General features: G+C 31.7%; 1 protein-coding gene across 1 annotated transcript in view; it reads left to right on the top strand.

The window, feature by feature from the left end:
* PCDH10 (protocadherin 10) overlaps positions 1–24,721 on the top strand; it is a 42,172-nt gene extending 17,451 nt beyond the window's left edge. The window contains exon 5 of the mRNA XM_066233185.1: positions 20,140–24,721. Coding sequence (XP_066089282.1) covers positions 20,140–20,159 — 20 coding nt within the window. The 3' untranslated portion in view covers positions 20,160–24,721. The remainder of the gene's footprint in view (positions 1–20,139) is intronic.
* Positions 24,722–27,988: the final 3,267 nt, after the last annotated feature.

The following is a 27,988-nucleotide window of genomic DNA, read 5'->3' as shown; positions in this document are numbered from 1 at the left end:
AGAGTATTAAAATACTAAAATATTAATTTACCTTTTAGTAAAAGTTATTTGTTGTTTTCAGCATATTAAAATGAAACAAGAAAAAATATTCTCTGAAGTTTAAAAATAACATATTTTTATCATCATGAATTGAAGAATTTAGAATGTGGACATCTTATTTAAAATAATTTAGTCTTTCAAATGACACGTTTGCATTAAACACTTTGGACTGTATCAGCCAATAAGATACAAAAATAATTTAAGTTCACAAATATAATTGGTAAAAGTTTTTAATATAATTTAGAAAAACCCAATAGTTAAAACAATATCTTTAATACTATTTTTTAAATCATTCTTGCTTATGATTTTGGCTTCACCTTTTGAACATCTCATCAAGTTTTTGTTAGTAAACAAACATGTATTTCAGTAAGTAATTAGTCTAAATAATACAGAATTAAAGGTATAAGTATTTGGAAAATTGTTGATTTCTGATCAATAAACATAGTCCCTAAGAACTAAAAATAATCATAAATAAATAACCAAAGAAATTTTATCTAAAATATATTTGTGAAAATATTTTTATTGATGTCATACAATAATAAATTCTATTAAATAAAGTGAAAAGACTACATTGATATAATGATTTTTAAATCCTAAATTCATGATATTATCTAGAATCACAGGACTATAGGGTATCATCTATTAAAAAGTGTCACGGTTCATCCTGTCTTCATATCATACCACACGTTAACTAGTCCATGTATGCCAAAATATCATGCTAGCTATTTCCTGACCTAACCTTATTTTTGCCTGCTTTTCAGCCTTTTTGAAATTTCAAAGCTACTCATCCATGTTACAACTAAGAAAAGGTGTCAGAACTTCAAAACATTGCATTTAAAATATTGCTGACATTTTACCTAGACTTTGTTTTTAGTAAACCCCATTTTGGAAAATTTTGTTTGAGCATCTGTATTCTGCTGATCACTTACAGTTTTCATTTGATTGAAATTATAGAGCATATTTTGTTTAGTCACACCTGTTCCCATCCCTCATGACCTCAGTCTGCCTTCTGTACGTTTTCCTAATTTGTTGAACTCAAAAGTATAGTAAGAGCATATATAGAATTCAAAATACAACTTTTTATTGATATGCATTATCCTTATTTTTACACTCCCCTGTGTAGTGTTTTCTCTGAAATTTGTATATTCCTCTAATGTCATAAGGATAACATTACTTTATCAAATATTAAAGTCCACAAATAATCATTTTTATACCTGGCCTTTTTAACATTTCTGACTCAGAGGTCAGTGCATCACTAAAAGGATGAACATCTCTTTACAGATTTTTTTTCTTTTCCAGTAGACATATTTCTTTCTTTTTTTTTTATTTTCAAGTTGTGCTTTTTTATAATTGTCTATTTCTAAGATTTTTGTTCTTTCACTCTTCTTTATAAGAACAGATCTAGATTTGTAAACTATTTTTCTCACTGTTTTAGTGTATATCTTTGTGATAAATCTCTGTTCTTTGAATCACACCCATTTTTTATTTTTTCATTAAATTACTTTTCTCAGGAATTAGTGATTAAAATCTCATAATCAATATAGTTTACTCTCCTCAACTCTGTGCGCAAGAATAAATGATATCTCAAGATCAGGAAAATACCCAACCCAGTTCATATTCTCTATACATCTACTGTAAAATTTATCTTCACTGAATTTTTTGATATTTTACTTTTTTAAAACAGATAATCTATTCACAATTCATATAATTACTCCAGTTAACTGATGCCCCTCTGACTGGAACCTCTCTATAACTTTAAACTCTAGATAGAATAATGTTATCTTACTTCTTATTTTTTAGTTCTTAGTTAATGGTTTACCTTAACTAATATGGCTTAAAGTGAAAGCTATAAAAATCTTCTGAGCTGCAGATGTGAAACAAAAAGCCCACATCTGGCAATTTCTGTAAGCAACTTGTTTTTTACTTATTCCAATGTCAGTGCTTTTATGACATCTGATATCACTTAAAATTTGTGCCTTTGGGTGCTTTGGACTAGTAGTATCCAATACTCTCATGGGGTAGAAAGACTGATTATTCAGCTATGTATATTATAAATGCTAAATAATTATGTGATAAAAAATGAATGAATGAATGAATGTTTTTAAAGTACTCAAATTTTCTTTAATGTCATTGTCATACTTTCTTTGATACACACACTGGCACATATACTTTTTGATATACCTAAGCAAACTTTCTTTTTTCACCAATTTAAAAAATGTTTTAAACTACTTGTTATTTCTCTCTAGCTAATACCTTAAATATTTTTGTGAGAGAAAGTAGATTTTCAACTCATTCAAAATATTAAAATGCAGCTAACCAAAGTGTTTTGTAAAATTTGATGACATTTTTCAATACTTTGATATTTTAAATTTCTTTTCCTATGCTCTAAGGACATATTTCATATTCTAAGTTAAATTTATTTTTTATTTCCTGACTCTTTTAGAATTTTAACTACTTCCCTTTCTTACCTAGTCTTGGAGATAATCTTTCTTTTATATATTTCATTTAGTAGGAGCTTTCATACTTTAGTTTCCATTTTACTTACACTTTTAAGAAAACTAATAAATATATACTCTCCCCTGGTTTAGTCAACTATTTTTCTTATTTAATCCCCATGCAAAAGTTACTTTTTGCATTTTATCAATTACATTATTGAGTAAATAACCATATTGAGATATGGTTAAATAAATTATTGTACATTTTTAAGGGCATATAGAGAAGACAATTGATAAAAGTAATTTATCTTTCTTTAATGGTTTACACTTGTTTGTACTTGAGTCTTCATCTATTATATAAAGCAGTTAATTTTATGCAAACTTTGCATAATATTGAATTAACATTTCACATATTAATATTATTTATATACCTCATTTTATACTATATATCATTTCTGTCCACTTTCATATTTTGTACATTGGAAGTATTTGTCCATCATGTGAGCCTAACAAAGGAAGATTATCAATTAAAGCATAAATAGAAGTATTCACTGAAAAGTCCTATTTACTTGGGAATTTTTTCTGCCTCATCAAACTGAAGATTTATGGGTCTAAATTTAAATGCATTAAATTATAAAAAATATTGTAAATAGTCTGGTTTGTATATACCAGATTTCTTGTAAATATTATTAAACATTATTTAATGATCAATGTGCCAGACTTTTGGGGGGTAAGTCTCTGTGTTATGAAATTAGTGTCATTTGGACAAAAATAGCTTGGAAACTGCTTTGGTTTGTGAGGTTCAAGATTGAATAATACTACTGAATCAAAACTAAACTCAGTATAATAATTCAATTTAATGTTTCCTAAAATATAATAAAAACCAGGACAGTTTATATGGAGGTCCAATAAGTATCTCTAATTACTGTATTACTGACCCTTAATTATCTACATCAGTTTAGGTTGGGAGAATAGAGGAGATTTAAAAAAAATTGGACACTAAAATATAATTACATACAAATGGATGAGTATAAAAACAAATTATAAGCTACAAATTTTGTGAATAAAACTCAGGGGTTTATTTCTGATTCTATAACTAGTACATTATATGAGACATAATATTTCATTATATTTATACATTATGCCTAAGCACAAAACCATATGCTTTCTCCTAGAGATACATTTTCTTTACGAAGTAAAAAGATGATATGTGAACTTCAATAAAATTTCTATAATCTGTAAAATAGACCTATCTAAATTATCAATAGTAGCTTTTGAGTCATAGGGTTCAACAAGTTACGTATTATAAATGTTTTCTGTATTCTGTTTTTATGATTTCATTGTATAGATGCATTGGCACATACATGCATCCTGTATAGAAGCCTTGTACTTTTATTTTCACTTAATTTTTAATTATATTTATTCATTACCAAACAACAGTGATTATATTTAACACAAGAGAAAGTTTATTTAACTGATAGCTACTTCATTATCTGAAACTGTTAACATGACAATGTGGTGCTTGCTGACAGATAAGTGACACAATCAATTTTAATATGTTCCTTTAATTATTAAGGTAGTGGCTGGCTGTACCTTTTGAGTACCAGTTTACAATGCATAGCCAAATTAACCATGACACTTTGGACGAAATAGATGTCTGGTTCCATTGTTTATGTATTATGAAGAAGACATTATTTTTACGGCTTGTGAAAATGTGGTAATCCAAGGGTCTTTTCTTACCCCTTTTAATGTTAGCATTAGCCAGAATTCCACACCAGATCCTAATATTACAGGTAGTATTATTGGATATTTAATTGTATATTTTATACATACTAGGAATTTAACTTCAGTTTATCATCATGTATTTCAAGGCCAATGCATATGCCAATAACTATATTGCAGCTGAAAATTAGATAATTACAGTACTACATTATTCCATAAAAAACATTTGCAAATGGTTTTTTCAAAAATGTTTAAGTATATGTCTTAATAAAGAATAAAGACCTAAACATAAATAAAATCAGTATCAAACATATTTCTTGTGTTAAATTTTGAATCACCTTGATTAAAAAAATAGCCAGAGTAGAGGGGTTCTCATAATTAATGAAACATTATCATTGGGTTTTGACTCAAAGAGCAATGCATAGTAGAAAGAAGGTATTGGGTAGGGTGGATAATGGCGACAGTAGAAAAAGTGTATATAATACGTATGTTGTTTTGGTGACGTACATTTGATGTTGTATGTAAGATAAAATATTTCATATGTAGGTTTAATCAAAATGGTAGTAGAAGTAGATATGACAGTTAATGTTATGGTTTGACAGTTGCTATCATTTTATTCTTAGAGAATGTATTGAAAACCTGGAGTCTGACCTTTAAAATTAGTATAAAATTCTTGTGCTCTTTTTTTTTTTACCATTAATAAACTTGATAACCAGACTAATCCCCTTGCTATTCACAGATAGTGTAGTTTTAAGATTTATTTGACATAGAATTAATTACTCATCAGATAATTACACTGAGTCATGGAATCTAAATATGTTTTGGTAGATATATCTTTATTCTTGACTTATCTCAATTATTTTTATAAATAACAATGGCAATAGAGAATAATAGTGTGTAGAATAAAATTTAGCTTATTTTTAAACTTTTTAAAAATACTGGATAATTTTAAGGATATAAAAAATAGAGAAAATAGTGTACTAAACTCTCCATTTTCTCCAATTATATAATGATCAATTCTTTCCCAAATTTATTCCACCTAAACACTAACACAACTGCCTCTTCACTGAGATCTTAAATTCAGAGATCCTACTGTTAATCCACTAATATCCCAGCATATGTTTATTAAAAATAAAGTTTATTTTTAGCATAACCACAATAATACCCTTTCTAAATTTTTTTTCTATCTTTGTTGGTTATTACTCAGATTAACACAATTTTCTCATAAATATTATTTATATTTACAGGTTATTTTACTCCTAATTAAAATAAGATTTATATATAACAACTTATTTTAAAACTTTTTATTAAATAGAAATGTATAAAAGATGCCTTACTCAATAAATTTTTACAAAATGAGAACACCTGAATAATCAGTGACCAAAACATTACTAGGTACTGTGTTCAGTTGCCAAACATTACTAGAATCTCATTAAGTCCAGAATTCTGCCCCTTTTCAGCTACTACCAACCGAAGAATTACCACTATCCTGGCCTCTAATCAAAAGCAGTGTTTCTGAGTGTTAATATGTATATACTTTGAATAAATGGAATCGTAGGAATATGTGAGTTCCAGTACAATTTACTAGCCAGTTATTTCTCTCTGGTAATAAACGGAAGCAATCAGCATTGCCCATATATGTCCGTACAAACTAAAACGGCAATTTAGATGGGATGTATTCTCTTTGGATATAATTTTTTTTTACTCTCTTCGGAGTTCTTATGTCTAAGTTTTTAGAAATGTTTGATACTTGTCTTTATAGCTTTCTTATTTATTGAAACATAGTCTTGATACTTAATGGTGTTTTATAAAAATAAACATTCCCATGTGTTCATTGACTACCACATTATAACAAAAGAAAGAAATGAAAATATCTGTATTTTACATTTCTTTGAGCCTAGATGAGAGGATTGCAGCAAATTGGAGACTATGGTGGTTATAGGAGTGTCTGAATAAAGTAAAGAGATTAACCTTTCAGAAAATAGCTTATCTGAAGAGAGTTTAAATGGATTGAGGGGCTGTAAATGGAGAAGAAAAGTGGGAGCGGACATAAATGTTAAGTGCTTAAACAAATACTACACAGACAGATAGAGATCAGTTCATCTCTCTTTATTGAGAGAAAAAAAAAAAGAGAAAATGGATCCGTATTACATCCTGAGAGATTTAAATTACACATTAAACAACATATCATGCTCTTATATTCGTATTTGCACCTGAGAGCTATGGAAACACTTCACCTAGAAGTGTATGTAGCTTTACAAACTACAACTGTCCACATATACCTGTGATGTGCAGGAACAGCACTTCCTAGCCCTGTGATGTATTTCCCGCAGAAAACTCTTCCCAAAACGGGCTGGTAAAGGAGTGAAGAGGATGAGGCTTAACTTTACTGGAGGATACAGAGAGGCAATTGAGAAAGCTTTATTACTTTTCCTACTTACTTTTTTAAGTTTGCATTTGACACTATTTTGAATTAGTTTCAGGCATCCAGCACAGTGCCTAGACATTCCTATAGGTCAGGGGTCTCCAAACTTTTTACACAGGGGGCCAGTTCACTGTCCCTCAGACCGTTGGAGGGCCAGACTATAAAAAAAACTATGAACAAATCCCTATACACACTGCACATATCTTATTTTAAAGTAAAAATACAAAACGGGAACAAATGCAATATTTAAAATAAAGAACAAGTAAATTTAAATCAACAAACTGACCAGTATTTCAATGGGGACTATGCTCCTCTCACTGACCACCAATGAAAGAGGTGCCCCTTCCTGAAGTGTGGCGGGGGCCAGATAAATGGCCTCAGGGGCCGCATGCGGCCCGTGGGCCGTAGTTTGGGGACCCCTGCTATAGGTTATCAAGTGTTCAGTCCGATCACTCAAGTGCCCACCTGGCCCCATAGAAAGTTATTACAGTATTGTTGACTATTTTTTTATGCTGTAATTTACGTTCCACTATCCTATGTTTGTAACTAACAATTAGTATGTAATCCCATCCCCAAGAAAGCCTTGGGTTTTCACTATTTCTGTCCCTTCTTGTTTCTACATGGATGACTCTTGCTTTTTTTACTTTGGAATTATGAGAAGAAAAATAATTTTATTTATTTATTTAGTGCAAAGATGGGGAGGCAGAGACAGATTCCCCCATGCACCCGGCCTGGGATCCACCTGGGAAGCCCAGTAGGGAGTGATGTTCTGCCCATCTAGGGCCCTTGCTTCATTGCAACTGGAGCCATTTTTTAGCACCTGAGGCAGAGGCCATGGAGCTATCCCTTACATCCAGGGCTAACTCACTCCAATTGAGCCATGGCTACAGGAGGGGAGAAGAAGAGAGAAAGAAGAAAGAGAAAAAGAAATGGAGGGGGAAGATGGAAAAGCAGATGGTCACTTCTCCTGTGTTCCCTGACCAGAAATCGAACCTGAGGTATCCACACACCAGGCCGACACTTTACCACTGAGCCAACTGGCCAGGGCCAAAAATTTGATTTCTTAAGCCCTTTTTTCTTGCAATAGATGATAAAATATCCAGGAACCAAAATTAAGAAATGGCAGTTTTAGAAGACAACTTGGGGAAATGTGGTGAGTGCAAAAGCTGAGTATGAAATTGGTTTATTATATATATAAATAACAGATTTTGTCAATTAAAAGTATAGATTACAAGTTGAAGGTTTAGGACTCCATGATATATTTATAAAAGGACAGAAGATTATAGAACTAAAGAATTTATTTTGTCAAATATTTGAATCTTCTCTTTACTGAGTTCACATATTTCTCTTATAATAAAACATTTTCTACTTTTGTTATTGTATTATTCTCTGAAATTTTAAGGCAAATATTTAGTTTTTCTCAGTTACTGTGAAATGGCTCACAATTAAGTAAAAATGAAGAGCCATAATTAACAATTCAAGGACAATTTGTCTTCTTTCCTTAAGCCTAATTATATGATATAATATATGCTTTCTTATAACAAGCAGGCTATATATGATTATTATGTTTTGGTTAAAATTTTGAAGAGTAAATTAAACAGAGTCAGTTTTAGCACAGGAATGTGGAAATATAAATTAATTGTACAGCTAAAAATATAATGAGGCCCTGTCCAGGTGGCTCAACAGATAACCGGTCAATCCTGTATGCCACAGTTTGTCGGTTGGACCGACAGTTTGTCAGGGCACATTGGAGAAGCAATCAATGAGTGCACATCTAAATGAAACAACTAAGTAGAATGAGTTGATGCCATTCTATCAACAAAAAAAACTTTGAAATAAATAAAAATATAATGACAGGTAAAATAATTAGCTAATCATTAATGCTAAAATTAATAATAGTATTATACTACTGAGTGCTCATTTTGTAGGCATAAGAAGATGAAATAAGTCAGAAGAGAGGCACCAATTTCATAAATACACAACCAATGTTATGGGGTGATAGTTATTATCATTAATCAAGGATTATGAAATAAACCCTATGAATTTCAGGTTATAGTAAAGTAAGTTTAGATTTAGAGTTATTAATTTTTACTATATAAATATACTTAATTTTACGTAGGGTTGTTTCATATCAGACAAGGTAATGAATTCTAACTTTTTAAAACTTGAATTAAGCTAAAGGTTTAAGAAATTCATATTTTCAAATTATGTTTAATTTCTATTATGGCAATAGTGTGGAGATAATTATTTCTCAAATTATAACAGCAAAATATTGTCTCTTTTTTCTATTTTTAGTTACTAATTTACAATCAGAAAGGAGATAGCATATGTTAATTCCACAAAAATCCATCATTATAAAAGCACCACTTACAGTTTAACCTAGAAGTATAGTTTAAAATGTTTAGCTACAAATATTTGGTTTAACTGACTCAAAAAAAAAACTGTCTCTTATTGAAATTACTAGGAAAGGTAAATTTTTAGAAAGGGAGGCTTACGTTAGAATTTTTTTCTAGGAAATATCTGACATTGAAAATTTTAATTTTTATCTCTTACACTTAAACTTGAACTTGAGTTCTAGAACATCATCCTTGAGAACTTAAAAGGCTTGCTTTGTAGGAATTCTTCATAGAAATTATGTTTCCATGACAGCTATAAAATGTGTGCCAATATATTTAATATGAAGAAACATTACCTTACCTTTAGATAAAAACATTTAAGGTCATTCTCAATCTGTCAAGTGTTACACATTTCAGTAACTTTCTAATTTCAGAGGGACATCTCTAGGTCCTATTACTTGAAGTACTATTATTTATCACAGAGCAGTGACATGGGGATTTAGAGATGTAAAAAGAGTTTTTAACCAGCTGCTCTGGGCAGTTCCTCCCAAGCTACTGATGAAGAGGGTGATCCAGGTTTAAGAATACTTACTGTTGAGCATGGCCAGTGGTCTTCTAGTGCTGTTTGCCGTAGAACTTGGTTATGTAAATGTTCTGAAGGCTTACCATATAGGAAAATGATTCTGAATTCATGAACTCATCACAGACTGATATAAAAATAAGATAAATATCTTTATTTACAACACAAATATAATAATTGAATCAACTGAAATACTCCCAGAGATATATATCCCCAAGAAATTGAGAAATACTATGAGAATGCTGGTCAGGCCTATAAAAGGCATGGGATCGACTTCATCACTAGTGAGCACACATCACCTCATGCTTCCTCATTTAACGTAAGGCTATTATTGTACCTCCTGCACAGATCAGAAGACTCACTTCAGGTCATCTCAGTGTCACTGGCTCGGGCCGTCATAGACGCAGGCAAAAGCATTTTTAATTATTTATACCCTTGCCTTAAACCTCAAGTGAACTGCCAGCCCTCCTTTGAGGTAATTTTGAAAAAATATGAATAAATCAACCTCAGGCACATTACAGTACTAGTGAAAAGTTGTCTACTGCTTTTATGATGGACATGAAGTACAACCTATCTACTTGGATTGAGGTGTCAAGTAAGTGAGAAATGCTTTAGCCATTATTTTCAGGATAGGGTTTTCTAAGCATCGCTACTTTTATTCACGTTGACTTTATGTTAGCTTGGAACTTTAAATTTTGGAAGAAAGTGTCACGTACTTCCTTTAGGACTTGTAATGTAGTGCAGAACTCTAGGAGTGGGTTTCATTACCATCCTCATGTCAGATAAGTGATGTGGTATAATTAGGACCTATGGTTAAGGGGCCAGTTGGCCAGGGTTCAAATACTGATCCATTCACTTACCAACTGTGTGACCTCGGTAATTTCTTTAACCTTCCTGTAACTCATTTTCCTCATCTGTGACATACATCTTCAAAAGCTCATTGTGGAGATTAAATTATTTAACGTATTTAAATCCATGAGTGTCTGGCCCAAAGGAAGCACTCATTAAGTGTTCAAGACAACCATATATTTAGCTAAAATTGGAACAATGACATCAGCCTGATAGGGAGAAAATTAAAATTTTAGGCTTAAATAGAATTAAATGTTCTCTCTTTTCCTCCCAGAAAAAGTCAGACTCCAAATTTTCTTTTCACAATATATCACTATTTTACAACTGCAGTATATATTCTTTCATAAAATATGTGTTTTAAAAGTATAGTACCCCTCCTTCCCTTTTTGATATGTGAACTCTATGGAATAGATAGAGTATAACCAAAGGTATAATGCCAAATCTATAAAACAAATCCAAGGGGAATAATTGAATTTAAGACTTGACAGTTATGTTTTGGATAGGATAAGACATGTGTTCAATAATAATACCAACAGTAATAGTAGTTAATAACTATAAAGAACTTGTTCTGAAGCAGACACTTTTCTAAGAACTTTACAGATACTAATCCATTTAAACCTAACAATAACCAAATGAAATATAAGTACTCTTACTGTCTGCATTTCACAGATTATAGAATTAAGAAAAGAAGATGTCCAGTAACTTGCTCCTGGTCTCATAGTTAGTGAGAAAGAGCCAGGCTTTTTATTTGAGGCCATCAGATTCTAGAATAAAGGATTGTAACCAATTCACTACTTGAATCCCAGGTTTAAGAAATTGGACACTATTCAGAAGGAAGTCAGTAAGGATTAATTGTGCATGTTTCTATTTTTGTTTTTGTTTTACTAGCAGAGTATTATTGCACGTGTCAAGCTTTGTGTCTATAAAGGCCTGATGGAGAATGAAAATGAAAGGATTAATATAAGAGAAATTTTGGAAAGAAAATCTATAGTGTTAGATTCTAAACATAGTAGTAAACGGTAAAAAAAAGTAGTTATCAAGAATGGTTCTCAGATCTTGAAACTGAATGATTAGGAGACGATTGCATCCCCAGTACTACTATTACTACTACTAGTAGTAATAATAATAGTAATAGAGTTCATGTGCTGGGTGAGATTCAGTTTTGAAAGAAAAATGTATTTTTCTTTTCTAAATTAAGAATTTTGAAAGTGAAAAGAAAATATGAAGAAAGATAACTGAAAATACTAGTAGATGGAGATAGATAGATGATGGATAGATAGATAGATAGATAGATAGATAGATAGATGATAGATAGATAGAAGGGTTTATTTATTTTGGGATAGGAAAGACTTGGTCAAATGTACCTGACCCTTAATCATTTAAAATATATTATTTTAAATGCCATCATTAAAATTGTCTCTGTATTTTCACCATTTCTGCAAGGTGTTGACCAGATGGTTCTAGGGAAAGATTTACTTGGGAGTATCTCTCTAGGAAAGAATTAACTCAAAAGAAATATTTTATTAGTTTTTTAAATTTAGTTTCAGTTATAAAATGAATTTAATATGAGTCTATGGTTATTATCTTCATTATTGTTTTTGTTAAAATTTGTGGGTAAAATATCTCATGCTTTTCTTTAGGTTCTTAACTTTTATTGCTGCTGACCCTACCCTAGGCTTGAGGTCATGGGAGAGGATCAGTTCCCTGAGCCACTCACTTCACCACTTTCTTTTCTTTTACAATTATCCTTAGAATGGAGTTATCAGCCACAAACACCCAGGCAAGTCATTTTGACTGCGAAATATTTTGTTACATTTGTAAGATTTAGGATGATGAAATACAAACTATTACTGCACATTTAAAGTATAAACCCTGGAACCTCTTCTGCAACACACATCTGTCAGTTTTTCTTCTTTTTAAAGCAAGAGAGAGAGAGAGAGACAGAGAGAGAGAGAGAGACAGAGAGGGACAGACAGGGAGAGAAATGAACAGTATTAGTTCTTAATTGATTGCTTTCTAGTATGTGCCTTGACTGGTGGATGGGGAGGAGGGCTCCAGCATAGTGAGTGACCCCTTGCTCAAGCCAGTGACCTTCAGGCTCAAGCCAGAGACTATGGGGTCATGTCTATGATCCCACAGTCAAGCCAGCGACCCCACGCTCAAGCTAGTGACCTGCGCTCAAGCTGGTGAACTCGGGGTTTTAAACCTGGATCCACTGTGTTTCAAACTGATGCTCTGTCCACTCCACCACCATCTATTGAGGCGACACACATCTGTCTTTTGTATTCCCCTAAACCAGTCCTTTCTGCTTAGCTCATCCTGATCCATATGCTATGGGCTTGTCTGCTAAATAATTAGAGTATCTATACTATATTTATAGACATTTGACTTCAGTATTCTTATAATTTTTGAGAGGAAGTCTGTTGCAGTCACAATAATGTTCACATTTTTACTAGCTTTAAAAGTTATTTATTTATATATTTAAATGACACCTACATTTTTTGCTTTGTGTCATTTCATGATTGTCAGTTTCTTGATATTGCATTTTTCCAGGCCCTCGTGCTTTGACACATTCTGGTTTCCCTCTAGAATGCTTTCTCCTTTACAAAACCACTTCTCATCACATCTGCTTGCCTAGCTCTTGGTCATCAATCAAGATTTCAAGTCCTTTTACCTTTAATGAGAATCCTTCCCAGACAAAGATATATGCATTCTCCTGGTAACATAGATTTTATACATGATTGCTGTTTCAAAATGCCTTGTAAAAACACTTGCATGTCCAATGGACTCTTAAATCTTTTAGAGCAGAATCCATGTGTATTTCTTTTAGAGTCTCCAGTCCCAGAACTTTGGAGTACAGTAAACACCCATAAATACTTATAGATTACATCAATGAATCAGTAAATGAAACATCCTGAAACCAAGGAAGCAAGTGCATTTCCTTTTCTCTTTAGTAATCTAGTCTAGGCATCTTCCTGACTCATAAAAATTAATATAACTATAGTCATCTCTGAATGACACAACAAACCAACCTCCAAAACCTAACTATTTCGATTCCGCACATACTCTTCCCTGATTTTGTCATCTTTCAAACTTCCATGGTTCTCACGGTGGTCTTTTTATTCTGGCCTTGGCTATACTAGTTCTTCCTTCCTTTCTGCTTGATCACTTTCTCTTCAGCAATTCCATAAGCTTCATATTTTGCCATCACCAACTGCTCATTTCACTAATCTATTTCTTTTCAATGGTCTGTTACATATAATTTACAAACATCTATGTAAACATTAAGTAAATATAATATAATCTTAACTGTGAGCATAAAGAGGACCCATTGTAGATACTGATTATGGGCAAAAGGTTGTTGATTAGGGTAACTATGCTTAGAGGCAGTTTATCTGACTTTATGTTTTGGGAGTATTCATGTAACAGTTTATAAGTGTTGGTATTTTTATTCATCATGACTTTGCAATACGTTATTTTCAATTTTTTTCTTAGGTATTGTGTGTATGGTGTATGTGTGTTTTATGGCCTACTATACCATCTAATGAGTATCACAGATGCTTTGAAGAAATATAATGATACAAAATTTTGACATTCTGGTAGGAATTTTTATTATGAGATATGTAGTTGGGATAGTGTTTTGTCATATTATAATGATATAGATATTTTGTATTTAAACATATTTTGCCAATATTATTTAACCAGAATTTAACTGGCCCAACTAAGGTTGATTACTTAAAATCTGAACTTTTCCCTAGCTTCATTGTACTATTTTTCACAGATAGTTAATGTGTAATATGACTAATACTTTTACTTTATTATGTGGTTAAATATTTACAGTAATTAAGATAAGCCCCAATCAAACACAAAGTTTAAAGTTCTAGAATGTAATATAACTATTTAGGATCTAAATTGTACCATTTAATTAGAACTAAAATGATTTTAAGCCTTAACAAGCATGATATAATCTTATTTCAATAATTTAGCATTTTGTGATGGTTTTTAAAGCAGCATTTGATTCATTGCCTATCAGTTTTCAAATCTCTAATTATCTGATAATAGATTAAATTTAAAAGGTAAAGGTTTCTAGGTTATAACTAAAATTAAAATGCATATGTAGAATTAGATTTTACAATAAGTATTTTAAAGTTATTTTTATTATGCAAAGAAGAAAAAATATTTTATCTAATACATTATCTTTATCTTCTCACAAAAGCAAAGATTTTACTCCAAAAATGGATGAAAATTTTTTTTGTGTGACAGAGACAGAGAGAGACAGAGGAACAGTTAGGGACAGACAGACAGGAAGGGAGAGAGATGAGAAGCATCAATTCTTCGTCACGGCACCTTAGTTGTTCATTGATGACTTTCTCATATGTGCCTTGACTGAGGAGCTACAGCAGACCGGGTGACCCCTTGCTCAAGCCCGCAACCTTAGGCTCAAGCTGATGAGCCTTGCTCAAGCCAGTGTCCCAGTAGGATACTCTATCCACCGCGCCACCTCCTGGTCAGGCTAAAAAGGTAGAAAATTTTTAAATAACTTAAAAAACAAGAATGTGTTTGTGTGTGATATTTAAGCAATAAGTTATGGAATATAAATTTACATTTTAGATAACTTTATTTCATCTCTTTTTGAATTCTGACATTTTATTTTTAAATATGTTTTGGTGATAATATGTATAACATTTATTACATGAACCATAGTGTTACAAAATTATTAGAAAATATAGTGCCACATTTTTCTAGAAAACTCAGTGGAACATTTGCCTCAGTGGTAATTAACATATCACCTGTGGTGTCACGAAGCAGTTGCCTTGAGGACGGCGTGCCCGTTCTAACAAGTACAATATAATACAGGTCACCTGAGTATCACAGGGGGCATCTGTGTACTCACAAGTTATTCACTGTTTATCTGAAATTCAAATGTAACTGGGTATCCTGATTTGATCTGGCAACTTTTCCAAGTCATCTGCAAGCATGTCCAGTGCCTCCCCACTCGTGACGCACTGAAGACGCAGGCTGGAGGGTGGAAGCCCACAGCATAGAGACCTGCCACCCTCCAGACCTGATGATTTTCAGATGGTTCTGGAACAAATCAGGTTTCCATATTTTAGTGGATTATGAGACAATATTTCAGAAAATTTTTCAATAATATAAACATGGAAAGCAGTATATGTTAAGAGTTTCATTTTCTGAATATATGCCAATGTAGGATCACAACATTTAAAACTTAATTCAGTCTCCAAAGTTGATTGTAAGATACCAATGAGGCAAGGTGGCTTTGTTTATCAAAGAGAACCTGGTCTAGTGGCCAAAGTGGTGTAGGGAGGATCGTGTCCTATTATTATTTTTTTTCCCAATCAGGGAAGTTGTTAAGATTTCTAGTCATAATTTTTAACATCTCCAGAAAAGTTTTGAATAGATCCCTTTAATATATAAAATTCTATATAAGTGCCATAATACATATAGCAAGTTTTTTTTTTCATAAAGAGTTTAATATTTTTAGTATTTGAGAAAGACATTTAGGATATTGGCAATCCTTGTGTCTAGATGAAAAAGTTACATGATTACTGTGTGTTTTTGGATTTCTTGCTCAAATCAATTCAGATAATGATCATAACCAAAATGTATTTCTCATTAAAAGGTTGATACACTAGCACTGGTTTTTTGTTGTAGAATTCAAAACACTCTTAATTGACATAATTATGCTGCTCACAGAAATTAGGGGATATTTTATCGCTTCATATTCATTTTGAAAATACCCCCTAATTTTTTTGAGTAGTTTATTTAGAGACAAAGATTTTAATCCAAAGAAAACTCAGTTACTATAATTATATTATACTGTTAAAAATATCAGTGGTAAAAAAATATATATATATCAGTGGTACTTGACGTGGTCACAGTAACTCAGAGTAGATATTTCCTTTTGAGCTAGTTGTATATGTACCTTTGTGAAAAGGTAGGTTTACATTACGTAGACACATACCCACAAATATACCCAAGTATACGGATCCTTTATTTATAAGGAACCCGGTGATGTTTCTGTCTTTCAGTTTATGATCTGTTTTTACACAGGGACAGAGAACAGATGTTGCTGACTTCTCCAAGGGGTAATGGGCTTAAATTCTTGTATGCCAGATTTACCTTAAATATAAAGAAGTGACCTGATGTGAGGCTCTTTAAATATTTTGATGAACTCGGGGGTGGGTTTTTGAAACTCAGACCCTGAAGTCTTTCACTGTAGTAGAGAGTCTCAATCACCTGGGATGTTTGAAGTCTATTCTGTCTCTAAATTGCAGAATTAGATTAGATTACTTCACAAGCTTTATTTATTGCATTAGCTTCTGTGGTTCATACTGTCAGAAAGTATAAAAGGTATTTTGCTTTCTGCCATGTAAGTATAGGACTGTGAATATTTACATTATTAAATTGGCATTTCAGTATATTACAGAAATTTCTTTTTACTAGGCTATCATTATGTTATTACATATGATATTAATATCAGTACTAATATTTTTACAAATGGTTATGCAACATACATGCTAAAAGCCATTTTTCTTCAGTCATTAATCAGAATTTTTAACTGTTCCATAGTTTAATATCATACTTTACAAATTATCAAAGGCAGTAGCCTGATTCCACAATATAAGTAAAAATATGCATCATGGAACTTTCATTAAAATTACATATATATGCTAGATATATGCATACACATATATGCTAAATATACACATATATTTATATCCTAAATTATAAGAAGGTGGTATTTGAATATATCTTTTCCATTAAGAGTGATTTTTTACCTGTATTTCAGACAGTAAGATAAATGTCTTAAATGTAACATTTCTATAACTCATTATGAAGAATAAATACAGTAGATGAATAAGTAAAGATAAAAAGGAATACTACAATCTTTTTTTATTACTTTGGAATCAACTAAAAAAAAGTCTCTCATGCACATCAAGCAACCTGTTCCCCCCATATGAATAGCTAGGGGAATAATGCAATTGTGAAATTCTCCAAGTACACTTTGATCATTGCAAAACATACTGAATATATCAGAAAACATCGAAAGTCAATGTATGTAACCCATTCTCTACAACCCAAAATGCTTCAGCAAATGTATTATCATAATAGTGGAATAACCCGTTGGCACTGACTCTAAAATATTGGTTTTAGGAAAAAAATAATATTTGTGTGCTACGTGTTCACTGTTAACTCATACAGTCCCAACAATAATTATTTAGTTTTTAAACTCACCCTTCAAAAGTCTTGAAACAAAATGTGTATGACTATAACTTTAATAATAATATAATAGTTCATTTTCTCTTCTTTGACTGGCAGTACTTAGCATTTGGCAAATTAGCTTCTGTAATGGAGTAAATCATCCCTCCCATTTTAATTTGTGCTGACCTTCAATCTCAGCCCTGATACGTGTCCTACTTAGGTCTGGTTTCTGGAATAAACAGAGTTGTCGTCGGAGGTAAATTTAATTAAAGGTGATTATATTATTCAAACAACTACTGAAATAGTTGCACTTTAAGTAAAAGCAGCACATAGTAATCCTAAGCAGTAATTAATATATGCCTTTTAAACTTATGTTGATATTATATATATTGAGTATAATATGCTAAACTTCTGTGTCCTTATAACTGTGAACCATGTTAATATAATTTCTTTTTTTATTCTAAGTAAATGAATGTATGATATTGATGCTATTAGCTTTTCTTTTAACCTAATGAGAAATATTTTACAGATTTAAAGATGTGTTAAGTTGACTAATTTCTTCATTTATACTAAGATGTACCTTTTCAGTGTAATCATTTTTTTTTTCTCGTAATGAATTAGTTTATGGGTTGAGTATAGGTCACTCTTTAGTTTTTTTTTTTCTTGAATGACTAGAATGATGATTTCTGTTAATCAGGATTTTCTGATTTATACTATTTAAAGGATAAATTATAAGCTGTAAGTAATATCTTCAATTTATTTTGAAAACAGTAATATTCTTTGAAGGGTGATCATATTTCCTGGGTTGTTTGGGAAAGTCTAAGATTATATTTTGTGTAATTGTTAATTATGCCCTTTTTCACTCACACAATTGTTCAGTTTGGAGTATAAGTCATCTGGTCATTGTAATTATTTGTCCCAATTTATTTGATAATCCAGAATTACTATGGTAGCTAACTATTATCATTTCTATGGTAGTCCATTGAAGAATTTTAAATTCTCACTGGTATAAACAAAATACATTTGAAATCATTTATACTCAAATTTATCATGAAACAGGGAACTGAATTCAAGGGCATCGAGAAACAGAATTTGAATTTTTTTTAAAAAAAGTCTTCTTTTTTAGTTTCTATTTGCTAATAGAATGTTTTTATAACATTGTGGGCAGTTAAGTTACAATAGCTGCTATGTGGTCCTGTGTTGTAGCTAATTCATTTTGTAATTCATATTATGTGGTATAAAACAAAATATGTTTTGATTGTTTTCATTACTGGTATACATCACATGCCTTTCTTCACGGTCACTTTAATTTCTGGCAAGTAGTAGTGACTGACTTCTACAATTTTAACTGCTGTGTCTGCTAAACAGTGAACTGGTGAAGAAATGTTTAATAATCTGGTTGGAAACAAAGTTTTTGAGTAAAAATAATTGTAAACATCAGGAAAAATATATAATTAGATAATTTACTTGAAATTAGTAGAAATACCTTAGGAGAGGAATTGCACTCATCAGCATTATCTTACATTTGTAAAAAAATAATAAAACAAAAGCGAACTATTCACGAGAGTAAAACAATTCAGTTAGGCTATGTAGTTTAGTTCTTAATTTTTATGAGATACAGATATATGTGATTTTTATCATAATTGAACAACCTTGGTTTCCAGCACATTTTTATTACACATCTGTTTTGTGCCAGATAGTGATCTAAGGGATGCAAGTTTCTGTGCTCATTGTACTTCTGGTCAAATATTATAGAGATTGTGGGTAGATAGGAAGAAATGGCTTTTACCACTATAAATGTATACAATACCTAAAAGCATAACATCTGAGTGATTGAATCTGGACATAATTCAATACATTTTATAAGACTGACCAAATGTGATAATATCATTTCCTGTCCTTCACCATTACCCTCTTTATGAGAAAACTGATTTCTTGCAGGGAGTAAGGTTATGTATTTTTAAAGAAATTATAGGCTATAAATAAAAGTTTGGTTTTCATGTAATTTTTAAAATGTGATAAAATAAATCTAGAACATCCTTTACTGCTTTATTACACAAACACTTCCTGGTATACTTTTCTTTATTATATATTGATTTCATATATATAATTTAGAGTTTATTAAATTACATATATAACAAGCTGTTCTTAGATTTTCTAACGACTTGTTCTAGGAATGTAAGAATCAAGCATTTTCCTAAATGCTCTGTGTGTGAATAGTGAAGTAGGGATTGGTTAATAGATTATTTCAAAAAGTTAATTTCACATAACTGGTGGTTGGTATATAAAGCATACATTTCTCAGTTATAAAATCAATGTGTAAAAATGTAAAAATTATCATCTTCAGAAAGCCCAACAACAGAATGACTGTGACCATTAAACACCAAGGTAACACTGAAATATTTTGACACCCTGGAGTCTCATTTCCGTTGCATTTGTGCATTTGTGTCTGTAATAATAATGCTGAATTCTAAGTACCAAAAGTCAGGCTCATTTTCTTAGAGTATTTCTTTTTCTTTTTCGCAGCACGGAAAAGGATATGCTAGTCAATTCTACAGAACTTCTCTGAAGCAGCATGATTTGCACAAAGTCGACCAACAAAAGCATCAACTTTTCAACTTCATTATCTTGGCCATCCAGTTAGTTGTGTGTTACTGAGTATTAGATTGCCTCTGCAGTCATCGTGGCCGATTATAGGACCTCCTTGCTCTCAGCAGGCCTGAGAAATGAGTTGAAATGTGCAGAACTGTAGAAACTTTAGGCAACTGATTTTGCCTCTCCGATCAGTGTGTGCCTGTTTACAGCACTATATATCTTTCTCTTTCCAAATGTCACTGAGCCCTTTAGATGTTTATATTCACCATGAGAAGCCAGTCATAAGGATAAAGGAAACTTGTGCATTATAAATGCAATATCACTGTTTTAAACTTGACTGTTTTATATTATTTTTGTGTGATCAAGTGTTCCCCAAACTATTCCAACTTTACAAGAGAGATTGTGATGATGTTCTTTTCACCTGTGGGTTATAAAAAATGTTGTATTCTGAAGACCCACAAACTATCAAAGACATTCTGTAGTTTATACACCGTGTTGCGAAGTGTTTACTGTACTATTTCAAAGCTTCTAAATAAATATAAAATATATATATATATATTATATTATATAATTTTCCTAAAATGTGGTACAACTCAGTTGGTTTTTAAATGGATACATACAGTCCACATCATACAATCAAGTAAAAGGTAATTCAGGGTCTCAAAGATAAATTTACTAAGAAAAGAAATAAGCATTAATAACTTCCTCCCAGTTTTCTTACCTTAGTCAACCCTGTTTTTCCTTGTTTAAAAGAAAATGAAGCTCTAAGCTACAAAATTCCGTCAAGAACTTGTACTGAATTATCAATGCCAAAGATATAGTTGTTGATGTTATCAGAGGAGCACTGAACATGTACTATCAAAACACCTAACGATCTACATTATTTCAATTCTATTTCTATGGCTTTGAATTTAGAATCATTTAAAGCTTTTATAAAGAATCTCTTCATTCATCTGTATTCGTTGTTAGAAAACAAACCATCAAACACTGGGTGTCTGTACATTTTGTGATGTAAAATATGTAATTCAACATTACTTTTAAAGGAAGTTTTCATTCATATAACTCACACAGAAATTTACTTTATGTAGCTTTCCATAGTTTTGTGACTTCTAATAACACGTGCATATAAAATCTATTTAAAACTCTATATAAACATATAGAGACATATAAATATCTGAACTGGTAATGAATAACTATAAGATATAAAGAATCTCTAAATTTAAAACAAATATAAATTTGGAGATTAAAACGTGGTATATTATTGTTTCAATATTATGTGTGAAAATTTTATAGCTTAGATGTAGTCAGTTGTTGTATTAATGAGAAAATTCTTCACGAGTCAGCCTTGAAGAGTGAAGCTTGCATTTTACTTTATGTCAACAAGGTTAATTACTAAATTCCATAGTATGCATTTTTTCTTTTACATGCAGTATATTCCTTTTGCTCTATGTCTGTTTATTGCGTATTGAAACACAATTAGGAGAGGGAAAAGTCAGACAATGTGAGATAATTTTCTAAACAAAACACAGAATTGTCACAGCTTGCCATTAATAAAAACCTTCAACGTTATATAGGTTTGCCTAATCCAAATTACAGACCTACTTTGAAATATCTCCTTTAATTTTTTAACTGATCTTATTTGTGATGATAGTTTGAGCTATGCTGTTAAAAAATAGATGGAAAATTAACACATAACAAATGCTTTCCACCTAATTTTATGTCATTTAAAATGGATTATTTTCTTTAGATTTAACATTAAAATGCATACATATATATACATAGGTCCTTGATGTATATACTTGAGTGATATGTTGGTATCACTTATTTGACTGTTATTGAATTAGATATTGTCATAATCACAATCAGTTTATATAACAAACTACTATGTGTACTGTTCCAGTCTTTCGGAAACCCTTTAAAAATATATAGTTATTTCATCATCTATAACACAAAAAGCACATACATTCACTAAGTGCAGCAGTAAAAATTTCTCAAACTTTTGGCATTACTACATTAATATTTTGAATGATGGACTATTTTAGTAAGGAAATGTTTCTATATAATTTAACTAGAAAAAGTGTGTATGTTGTAATTGCTTTTTAAACAAGAAAATTATTTTCTTGTTGAATCACCCTGCTGTAATTAAAACCTTTCATTTTTCATTTTACAATGGGAAAATCCTATATTCATCTGCCTTATGATGTGCATTGGAAATAAGGCTATACACACTTTATTTATAATAGCCCTATTAACTCATCTGACTTAATTCTTTTCTTTAATTATTTCACCTTTATATCATTGTATATAATCTCCCTTGAACTAGTTTCTTATAGCATATATTTGTGTACTAGTTTTTCAATATATCATAGTACCCAGTTATACTAATATACATTTTAGGTCCTAAATTTTATTATCAATCTACAGAAAAAAAAACCCAACAAAAATTTTACCTAATTTGTGATACAAATAAACTTATTTAAATATAAAACACTAAACAATTAGGTTATTAATCAACTACTCCATCCAGAATAAAACAGAAGTGACAATAGAATAAGGGTATGATTTAGTACCTTGACTAAAATGTTATATATTAATGAGGGGAACTATTGAATATAAAGTTCCAAATAAACATTTACTACATTCGTATAGAAAGAATTGTAGAATAAGTTTTCTATTTACTCTAGTTATCCTAATGTCCAATTTTCATAGTTTTCTATATACCAAAAATCATATCCAAATTATAAGACAGTATTTCATCAAATTATTTCAGAAAAGAATAATCATGATATTTACTCCTTGTTAACATGGTTAGTTTTAGAGTAGTAAAAAGTCAAAATATTTTCCTGTGGAAACAGTGTCTTAATGTTTCAAAGGTATGTCAAATGACAATTTTTAGAAATATTTCAGCCACATGTAAAATTCTAATTTTTAACTGTGAATATAATTTTGTGAAGTCATTTTAAGTCAAATATTTAAATATCATGATGGAATTACTTTACAGGTGTAATGATGTCTGTTTCATTATAAGTGAATCGTCTTTTTTGAGAAGTAATAAAGAAACGTATATATTATTTTATGAAGATATTAAATGCAATGCCTTTATCAAACATTGCAAATTAAGTAATATAGAAGTTTAAATATCTTAATTATTTATTCCTCTGTTTCACTTCTTAAAAGGGTTATAATTTGTTGTCAGACCTTTTGTAATGGAGATGCCTCCTGCTTCTCTAATAAGAGGAGGAAAATAATCTTCACACTTCTGGACATAAATTTTAATAAGTGTGCATTATATTGAATCATTTTACCTGCTAGTAGTTACTTACTGGAATAAAGGTCATCCATAGTATAATTACTCAGTCAAAATGTTGCAAATGTTAAGCAGGATACAGACAATTATTGAAGTTACTGACTGAGAATAGCACTGCTATTTGTCATTGAACCTGGTTTTTCCATCCCCTTAACATTTCTATGTGTGCTTTTAATACCCAAGGAACTAAAAAAAACCCAAAAACCAAAAAACTTAAAACATTGGTATACTAGATAATTTTACTGAAAATCTTATATTTTTCATATTGCAATTTGTTGGATTCTTTACCTTTTCCAACTCCTATTTTGTAATGGTAAAGGCTTTGCACTTAACTTCCCTTTTATGTTCCTTTTTAACAAGGAAAAATAGAAAATGACAAAATTCCATATTTTTTATGCCATGGAGTAGTGAAATTATTTTATATATTGTTAGCACTTCAAGGAATATCCCTCTGCTAGGTTGAACAAAAACCCTTATACGGTAATTTGTGAAACTGCTGTTCAGTAGAGTATTTTCTTTTTCCTTCTAGAACTTGGAGTGTGATTTAGATGACAGCATTCTGTGAGAATGCAGGTAGATGGGAGCCGCCAGAGTATTTCAGGCAATAATACGACTAACGTGCTAATATCTTCAGTGTGCATGCATGTATTTCTAATCACTGTTATTTTGAAGTATTTGTAAAGTTAGAAAAATGGATTTTGTTTCTTGAAAACATGTCACATGCTTAGTTTGAAGTTTGACACTTCAGATGTTTTTGAGTTACATGAAAATAATTGCATTAACAATGCAAACATTCTTTAAATATTCACATGAGACTCAAAAGCTTCTGAACAATAGAACTCAGACTTCCAATTCATTCATACATCCTTGAGCTGAAAGTAAGCAGGGAATTTCTGCTCTAAACACATTTCTGGGACAGTTATCTGTGAGTGAAAACAGGGTATTATAACAAAAGATGAGTTTAAATCTTAACTATAGTGTTTGTTACTGTGAATGCTATAATAATACATAAGTAAAACGAGTGTAAATGTACTATTTTATACTGCTGTATACATATGAAATAAATAAAACTAGGATACACATTATATTATTTTCCCATGGATGGATATTCCACTGACGCCGGTGGGATCTTAGAATAAATATCAGTGGCAATATATGGCCCTAAATTTAAGAACAACTAGTGCTGATTTACTAATTTGAGTTTAATAAAACAGGTCTAAGGGTATATCTGTCCAAAACTGAGTCTCATTTGAAGCAACATATGCTAGATTTAAAGAATTTCACTATATTTAAAGTTTTGAAAGTAGGCATTTAGCCCTTCATGATTCTCATAATACAGGGGTTGGGAACCTTTTTGCTGAGAGAGCCATGAATGCCACATATTTTAAAATGTAATTCCATGAGAGCCATATGACGACCGGTGCACCTTACGCATTATCCAATAAAAATTTGGTGTTGTCCCAGAGGACAGCTGTGATTGGCTCCAGCCACCCGCAACTATGAACATGAGCAGTAGGAAATGAATGGATTGTAATACATGAGAATGTTTTATATTTTTAACATAATTTTTTTTTTTACAGAGAGTCAGAGAGAGGGATAGGGAGAGAGATGAGAAGCATCAATCATTAGTTTTTCATCGTGAAACATTATTTTTTTTTTATTAAAGATTTTTCTGCGAGCCAGATGCAGCCATCAAAAGAGCCACATCTGGCTCGCGAGCCATAGGTTCCTGACCCATGTCATAATACCTACAATGATTAATTTAAACATATATTTTCTATTTGATGTTATATTTTCTTTTTAACTTTTTGGATTTGTGGTTATACAAAGGGTCTACAAGGATAATACAGAGCTTGTACATAGAATATGAGTGCCTTCAAGCAGTAAAAGAAAAACCACTTTATCTAAAATTTTAAAAACAAATTATTGCATATTTATCTTATGAAAGATAAATTAAAATGCGTATGGGTATCATTTTTCAAGAATAAACTATAAATTAGAGTCAAGATTTTTTTATAATGTAAAAATATTCTGAATGAATTTATGGAAATTTACATTCTGAAATAGCTGAAAGGTAACAGAAAAAAATGTGCTTCTTAATTTCACATATGGTTTCTAAAACTTTTATTTTTTAAGTTAAAACTACACATATCTGGATAGATAAGAGTTTAATTTTATGAAGCAACAAGCAAAATACCCAGAAGACTGGGTATTTTTTTTTCTTTGAGTATCTAATAAAGCCAATGCTATGGTGAAAAAGGACCACATAAAATATGCAGGAATGATAGTTCTCAATGAAACATTAACAGTTATAATCACAAGTTGTTCTGGTTCCCCTGTAACCTGTGCCTCTTGTACCTTATATTTACATTTACTTTTATGCGAGTCATATTACGAATTGTTTTAGTTAACTAAGATAATGAATTTTCAGAGGTAAAATTAAATTGATTAGATTGCAAACGTATTCAAGTCCAACAATGAGGGGATGCAATAATGCATGGTAACATCTGCCTTCAAGAAAATTCTAGTTTGCTTTGGGAACTAAATAACTTACAGAAACATATTGGATAACCAAATGATCAAATAATTAAGTGTTCAAAACCCGACAGTGGGGTCATAAGAGCAAATGAATATTTTAAGAAAGTAACACAAAAACAAAAAGTAAATAAAGTTTAAAAAATTAGTATAGAAAAATATTAAAATATAATTTATGGTAAAAGCAAACAGTTCTTTGTGAAATATTTTTTTCATATACATGTGTGAAAAAGGTCACAATGTGAAATATATTTTTTACTGTGAATCATTTCCCCAAATGTTTGAAAATCATGGCACCATATGATCTCTATTTCAAATTTAAGCTTATTTAATGCTGTAAAAAGACAGGGAAGATCTTTGCAATAAGTCACTTGGTAGGCCCTGCCAGTTAGCTCAGCAGTAGAGTGTCGGCCTGGCGTGTGGAAGTCCCAGGTTCAATTCCCTGCCAGGGCACACAGGAGAAGCTCCCATCTGCTTCTCCACCCTTCCCCCTCTCCTTCTTCTCTGTCTCTCTCTTCCCCTCCTGCAGCCAAGGCTCCATGGAGCAAAGTTGGCCCTGGGTGCGGAGGCTGGCTCCATGGCCTCCACCTCAGGTGCTAGAATGGCTTCGGTTGCAACGAAGCAACACCCCAAATGGGCCAAGCATTGCCCCCTGGTGGGCATTCTGGGTGAATTCTGGTCCAGGGCATGCGGGAGTTTATCTGACTGCTTCCCCGCTTCTAACTTAAAAAAAAAGAAAAAGAAAAAAAAAAGCACTTCTCATCTACGTCTTAATCTTTGCCTTTGTATAATATGATGAAATACACTCAACTGGAGAATTTTTGTGGGAATTAAATGAACTGATGCATGTGAAATGCATAACACAATACTAACACACAGTAGTGATATATTTTATCATTAATATTATTTGCCATAAGTTTACCACTATTCTTGGTTACCAAAAAGTATAGAAAACAGTCTACAAGTTGAAAACAATTTTTTCCCCCAGCAATTGCAGACTGCTCTAAAATTGTATTTAAGCCTGACCAGGCGGTTGCGCAGTAGATAGAGCGTTGGACTGGGATGCGGAAAGACCCAGGTTTGAGACCCCAAGATCGCCAGTTTGAGCGCAGGCTCATCTGGTTTGAGCAAAAGCTCACCAGCGTGGACCCAAGATCGCTGGCTTGAGCAAGGGGTTACTTGGTCTGCTGAAGGCCCACGGTCAAGGCACATATGAGAAAGCAATCAATGAACAACTAAGGTGTCGCAACAAAAAACTGATAATTGATGCTTCTCATCTCCCTCCGTTCCTATCTGTCTGTCCCTATCTATCCCTCTCTCTGACTCTGTCTCTGTAAAAAGTAATAAATAAATAAAATCGTGTTTAAGCAGTGCTGATTTGAAAACAATAGACTTCAGTTTGGTATCTATTAATCAACTCAGGTAACCTTTGCTATTTATTCATGGGGTGGAATCCAGAAATAAAACTCACAACCACTGAATTTTAATCATCTCCCTTAACTTCTCTCTTTTCTTATTATTAAAAAGTATAATGTTTGATTGTACTAGGACTTATCTAATTTTTTCCCTCAACCCCAATATACTTTCTGACTATCTATTTCTTTTTTTTTTTTCTTTTTTTTACAGAGACAGAGAGAGAGTCAGAGAGAGGGACAGACAGGGACAGACAGACAGGAACGGAGAGACGAGAAGCATCAATCATTAGTTTTTCGTTGCGTGTTGCAACACCCTAGTTGTTCATTGATTGCTTTCTCATATGTGCCTTGACCGCGGGCCTTCAGCAGACCGAGTAATCCCTTGCTTGAGCCAGTGACCTTGGGCTCAAGCTGGTGAGCTTTTGCTCAAACCAGATGAGCTGGGCTCAAGCTGGCGACCTCAGGGTCTTGAACCTGGGTCTTCCGCATCCCAGTTCGACGCTCTATCCACTGTACCACCGCC

Source organism: Saccopteryx bilineata, chromosome 1 (assembly GCF_036850765.1).
Source record: "Saccopteryx bilineata isolate mSacBil1 chromosome 1, mSacBil1_pri_phased_curated, whole genome shotgun sequence".
Taxonomy (NCBI): Eukaryota; Metazoa; Chordata; class Mammalia; order Chiroptera; family Emballonuridae; genus Saccopteryx; species Saccopteryx bilineata.
The sequence above is the reverse complement of the archived record's forward strand: the minus strand, read 5'-3'. Positions and strand labels throughout refer to the sequence as shown.